Genomic DNA, 6000 nt, shown 5'->3' with positions numbered 1-6000 from the left:
GGCCGGCTAGTCTTAGCGGCGTTGGCAGAGGGGTGAATGTTGGCCAGGGCACCAGGGAGCACTCCCCTGGCCTTCTGAGAAGGCTGATAGGGCCTCTACCTAATGGATCATTCGAAAGATGGCACCTCCAACAGCGCAGCACTCCCTCAGCGCTGCAGCCTTGATTTTGTCACTTTGCGCTCAACTCTCTGGAGTGGAGTCGGCATCTCCATGGCAGACGCAGTGCAATGTGGGTAAATATGAGGTTATCCACTTTGATAGCAATAAAAGGAAGACAACTTATTACTTGAATGGGTGTAAACTAAGAGAGTTGGATACTCAGCGAGACCTTGGAGTCCTCGTGCATCAGTCGCTGAAAGTAAGCGCGCAGGTACAGCAGGAATAAAGAAGGCAAATGGTATGTTAGCCTTCATAGCGAGAGGATTTGAGTATAGGGATAGGGAATGTTTTGCTGCAATTGTATCGGGCATTGGTGAGGCCACGCCTGGAGTATTGTGGGCAGTTTTGGTGTTCTTATCTGAGGAAGGATGTCCTTGCTGTAGAGGGAGCGCAGCAAAGGTTTACCAGGCTGATTGCTGGGATGATAAACCTTTTAGAACTGAGGTGAGGAGAAATTTCTTCACCCAGAGGGTGGTGAATGTGTGGAATTCACTGCCACAGAAAGTAGTTGAGGCCAAAATGTTGTGTGATTTCAAGAAGAAATTAGATATAGCTCTTGGGGCTAAAGGGATCGAGGGATATGGAGGGAAGGGGGGGTTTAGGATATTGAATTTGATGATCAGCCATGATCATAATGAACGGCAGAGAAGGCCCAAATGGCCGACTGCTTTTAGTTTCAATGGAACTGGAGGAGTCCTCAAGTTTCTCAGTCAGAGGTGAAAGTGCTACCCACTGTGCATTCCCACAGAGAGGTCAAGAGGAGGTTACAGGGGGTACGTCACAATGTTAAAGGCATGGCATTCGCAGTGGGCTTGGGGAGGGGGTAAGCTATTCGACAGTTAGGGGCAGTGATACGGAGATGAGTGTTGATGCAGCATACCCATTGGTGACCCTGGGTGTAGGCCTTGCAGCCAATCGGAATGCTGTTGCTGCGATTCCGGTGCCCGTTGGGTTTTCGGGTCTGCAATGTGTGGTACAGACGGGGCTCGCACACAAACGGGCTTCTTGGCGATTCAGCGACCTCAGTCAGCTGTGGAAAGAGAAAACAGCGTTCGTATCGAGACAGTGCTGGGATAGACTCCCAATTATTGCCATCACCCAGAGGCTCCGCCCGGCCTCACCTGACCCTCCTCCCTGGCCAATCCAGCCACGCCATGTGGTTCCCCCCAGGGACACCCACACTTCTCCTGCCACTACAGCTCAGGGGTCAGAACGTGATGGCTTCAAACTCCACTCGAGACACTTCAGTGCATCATTCAGGAGCACAGAGAGGCAGTGAGATCCCAGCAGAGAGCCAGGGAGAATCCAGCAGAGTGCCAGGGAGATCCCTGCAGGGAGTCAGGGAGATCCCAGTACAGAGGCAGGGAGATCCCAGCAGAGAGCCAGGGAGATTCCAGCAGAGTCAGGGAGATCCCAGCAGAGAGCCCCCAAGTTCCCAGCAGAGAGTCAGGGAGATCCCAACAGACAGCCAGGGCAATCCCTGGCCCCAGAGTGTGGGAGAGGCCTGGAGTTAGGGGTGGGGTTATGGGATGGGCCTGTTCTTAGGGGTGTGGTTATAGGAGGGGCATGTTGTTAGGGGTGTGGTTATGGGAGGGGCTTGTTGTTGGGTGTGTAGTTATGGGAGGAGCCTGTTGTTAGGGATGGGGTTATGGGAGGGACTTGACGGGGAGGGGTTATGGTAGAGGTCTGTTGGGGTGTGGTTATGGGAGGGGCCTGTCATTAGGGGTGGGTATATGGGAGGGGCCTGTTGTTAGGAGTGAGTCATGGGAGGGGCCTGTTGTCAGGGTGTGGTTGTGGGGGGGCCTGTCGTTAAGGGTGTGATTATGTCAGGGCCTGTTGTTAGGGGCAGGATTATGGGGGGAGCCTGTTGTTAGGGGTATGGTTATTGGAGGGGGGGGCTGTTGTTAGGGGTGGTGTCATGGAAGGGGCATGTCATTAGGGGTGTGGTTATGGAGGGGCCTGTTGTTAGGGGTGTGGTTAAGGGAGGGGGGGGCTATTGTTAGAAGTGTGGTCATGGGAGGGCCTGTTGTTAGGGGTGTGGTTATGGGAGGGGCCTGTTATTTGGAATGGGTAGTGGGTGGGGCCTGTTGTTAGAGGTGTGGTTATGGGAGGCGCATGGTGAATGGGATGGGGTTATGGGAGGGGCCTGTTAGTAGGGGTGTCGTTACAGGGGCCTGTTAAGGGTGGGGTTATGGGAGGGGCCTGTTGTTAGGTGTGGGTTTATGAGCGGAACCTGTTGCCAGAACCACATTGCCCAGGCCCAAAACCACCAGCAGCAACCTGGGCCGTTAATAAACCCGTCCATGTCCAGACACCCCAACAGGAATCTGTCCCAGTCTCACCCACAACATCCTGTTGGAGAACCCCTCCCCGTTTATCTCCCAATGACTATTGGAAAACAAGCACAGTGCAAGTTTAACAAACCCCGGGGTTAGTTCCCTGGAAAGGCATTAGCTAACCGTGGTTTCATCTGGAGATTTCCAATGTGGGCCAGTAACTCTTGGTGATTCTGAATGCTGCTTTTAGATCTCGAGCTTGCTGAGTTTTTGGCTCCTCGTTGCTGTTCCCTCTCTACATTCAGACCTCGTTTTCAAAAGCTTCCAGTTACTGTCACCTCTGACTGGTCTGCCCACTAGCAGCAAGCTGAGGACCACAATCCACCTCTTCCAACACACCTTTTACATAGAATTACACACACATCCGACTAAGAAATGTCAATACAGCCCAACCGGTCCACCGGAGCCTCCTCACCATTGCTCATCCAACTCAATCAATGCAACTCTCTATCTCATTCTCCCACAATCAGGAAACTTGGCTAGAAAGGACCATGGTTTATTACAGAATGCAAAGTGTATCCGCCACTGTGGTGTACACACACTAGTCCCTGCCTGTGATTACCGTTCAGCAGGCCCAGTCCTGGGCCTGCCTTATAAAAGGCTCAGGTAATGAGTTTCAGCTGGGCAGGCCACTGCCTGTTACCGGGGGAACTCGTACTTAACCAGCCCCAAAGGGAGATCAATCAACGATTCCCTATGAGCCTCTTGGGGCTATCACACCCCCTTCCCCCTCCCCCTCCGAGACCAAGGGTTCCCCCTCATTCCCATGACGATGGGGCCCTCTCTGTCACTTAGCCCATGGCCTTATCTCCATCGCTTGTAGGGTCTGGTTGGGGGTGGTGGGTGGGGAGTCTATAGCGGATAAGCGAACAACTCTACCCCGAAGAGCACCAAAGAGCCACTACCGGGGGCTCATTCTCGGTGGCGACCTCTCACTGGGTGCCCATCACCTCTGTCTCCATGTCCGAACCACAATCTCCGTCATCCAGCTGACTGGTTCGAGAGGGCGGAGTTTCCCCGTCCACAAGCTGGTGTGAAGGATGGTAGCCAGTCCATACAATCAGTTGCCTCTGCAGAGGGTTCCCCTGACGGAGCTAATCTACGTGCCTCTTTCAGGTCTTCTCCCAGTTTTTCATCTATTAAGACACCAGTCCTGTGTTCCTGAGAATAAGTCCCTGAGAACCATGTCTGAAGTTCCTCGCGTGGACTGAATCTCCCGGTTTGAAGTCTCTCTCCAGCCTCTGACCATCGCGGCCCCTTCTCTGGGCTTTCCGTTCTAACTCGGTGTTGCTTTCCAAATTTGGACACGTCCGGCTAATCCTAGTCCGAAATCCATCAATAACTCCACCAAGGCTATTCCCGTCGGCACAGCCCTGCGGTTAAAAAGGAAGCGTCGGAGCTCTGTTTCTGGAGAACCTGTGGGTTGTTCTTACATTGCCAGTTGTCTGGACTGCCCACTCAGCCAGGCTGTGTGGGGACGGGTGATAGGGTGTCGATGGGATGTGCCTTATTCCATTCGTACTCATGAAGGTTGGAAACTCCTCGCTGGTGAACAGGGTCCCGTTGTCTGTCACGCGAACCTCAGGTATACCATGTACTCCAAAGGACTGATGGAGTTTCTCTGTGGTGTTGTAAGAGGCAGTGGATGTTTCTTCAGAAAGAACTCTTCAAATGCAGACAATAAAAATATTACAAAACTTACTCCAACTTATAAATCAAAGAAAGGGTTGAATAAAAAAACTTTATGACTCCAAAGTTGGGGCCTCGCCCTGGGCCACTCCAAGCTCTCCACAATTCCCAACAGGTTCTTATTTACATAGAAACATAGAAGATAGGAGCAGGAGGAGGCCATTCGGCCCTTCGAGCCTGCTCCGCCATTCATCACCATCATGGCTGATCATCCAACTCAATAGCCTAATCCTGCTTTCTCCCCATAACCTTTGATAGATAGATACCCTACAGTGCAGAAAGAGGCCCTTCGGCCCATCGAGTCTGCACCGACCACAATCCCACGCATGCCCTATCCCCATATCCCACCCACTAATCTAGACATCTCAGGACTCGAAGGGACAATTTAGCATGGCCAATCAACCTAACCTGCACATCTTTGGACGGTGGGAGGAAACTGGAGCACCCGGAGGAAACCCACGCAGACACGAGGAGAATGTGCAAACTCCACACAGACAGTGACCCAAGCCAGGAATCGAACCCAGGTCCCTGGAGCTGTGAAGCAGCAGTGCTAACCACTGTGCTACCGTGCCGCCCAATGATCCCATTCGCCCCAAGTGCAATATCCAGCCGCCTCTTCAATACATTCAATGTTTTGGCATCAACTACTTCCTGTGGTAATGAATTCCACAGGCTCGCCACTCTTTGGGTGAAGAAATGTCTCCTCACCTCAGGGTAGACGGGTGATAGGGTGTCGATGGGATGTGCCTTATTCCATTCGTACTCATGAAGGTTGGAAACTCCCCGCTGGTGAACCCTGTTCACCCGTCTACCCTGAATCCTCAGACAGTGACCCCTGGTTCTGGACTCCCCCACCATCGGGAACAAAGATTTATAGTGAATCAGCTGGTCAGCTGACTATCACATCATTCTGTAATTGGTTCCATGGTTTACTGGGTCAGCTGACCCTTACAGCTTGTTACCATTGGTCACATTTCATCCAGTACAAAGTTGCCACTGGCTACATTCTAACCAGTGGAGGCTGTCGGGTGCATGTTGATCCATTAGAAACCATAGAAACCCTACAGTGCAGAAGGAGGCCATTCGGCCCATCGAGTCTGCACCGACCACAATCCCACCCAGGCCCTACCCCCACATATTTACCCGCTAATCCCTCTAACCTACGCATCTCAGGGGCAATTTTAACCTGGCCAATCAACCTAACCCGCACATCTTTGGACTGTGGGAGGAAACCGGAGCACCCGGAGGAAACCCACGCAGACATGGGGAGAATGTGCAAACTCCACACAGACAGTGACCCGAGCCGGGAATCGAACCCGGGACCCTGGAGCTATGAAGCAGCAGTGCTAACCACTGTGCTACCGTGCCGACCTGATGAGATTTTCCAGCATTTTCTGTTTTTGTTATAGCAGATGCCAAGTCTGTCCACTGAAGTGACTGGTAACACTAAATCCCAAGAAATCTAGTACAATGACCCAAACATGGGGCAAGTCAACCTTCAGATGAGTCAGTGTGGGTGATTTGATCAACTAACCTCACTCAGTAACCTGCAGAAGTCAAGTTGATATCAATCAGGAGTTGATATTCTTCTCATCACCTCGATCCACCCAGACCCACATTGCCAAACTAAACCCCCAACTCAGAACAAGCACACTGTTAGACAAGTAGCTCTGGTCAACATCAAGCCTCTTCTCATTCTGAGTGAATCGTCAATGAGAATTAAAAACATGGAGTCCATAAATAGCCCTGCACAGTCTTCATGTCCTCACATCCAGGTCTCCACGGCCATTCCCAAGAGTGCAGCAAGGCTGCTGGG

At 52.0% G+C, this 6000-nt stretch overlaps 1 protein-coding gene across 1 annotated transcript in view; it reads right to left on the bottom strand.

The window, feature by feature from the left end:
* cdk15 (cyclin-dependent kinase 15) overlaps window positions 1–6000 on the bottom strand; it is a 34586-nt gene that overhangs the window by 28114 nt on the left and 472 nt on the right. Inside the window, exons 2-3 of the mRNA XM_078227738.1 lie at window positions 3644–3868; window positions 1040–1189 (exon numbers count right to left, since the gene is read on the bottom strand). Of these exons, the coding sequence (XP_078083864.1) occupies window positions 1040–1189; window positions 3644–3868 (375 nt within the window). The remainder of the gene's footprint in view (window positions 1–1039; window positions 1190–3643; window positions 3869–6000) is intronic.

This window comes from Mustelus asterias, chromosome 14 (genome assembly GCF_964213995.1).
Source record: "Mustelus asterias chromosome 14, sMusAst1.hap1.1, whole genome shotgun sequence".
NCBI classification, from domain to species: domain Eukaryota; kingdom Metazoa; phylum Chordata; class Chondrichthyes; order Carcharhiniformes; family Triakidae; genus Mustelus; species Mustelus asterias.
The sequence above is the reverse complement of the archived record's forward strand: the minus strand, read 5'-3'. Positions and strand labels throughout refer to the sequence as shown.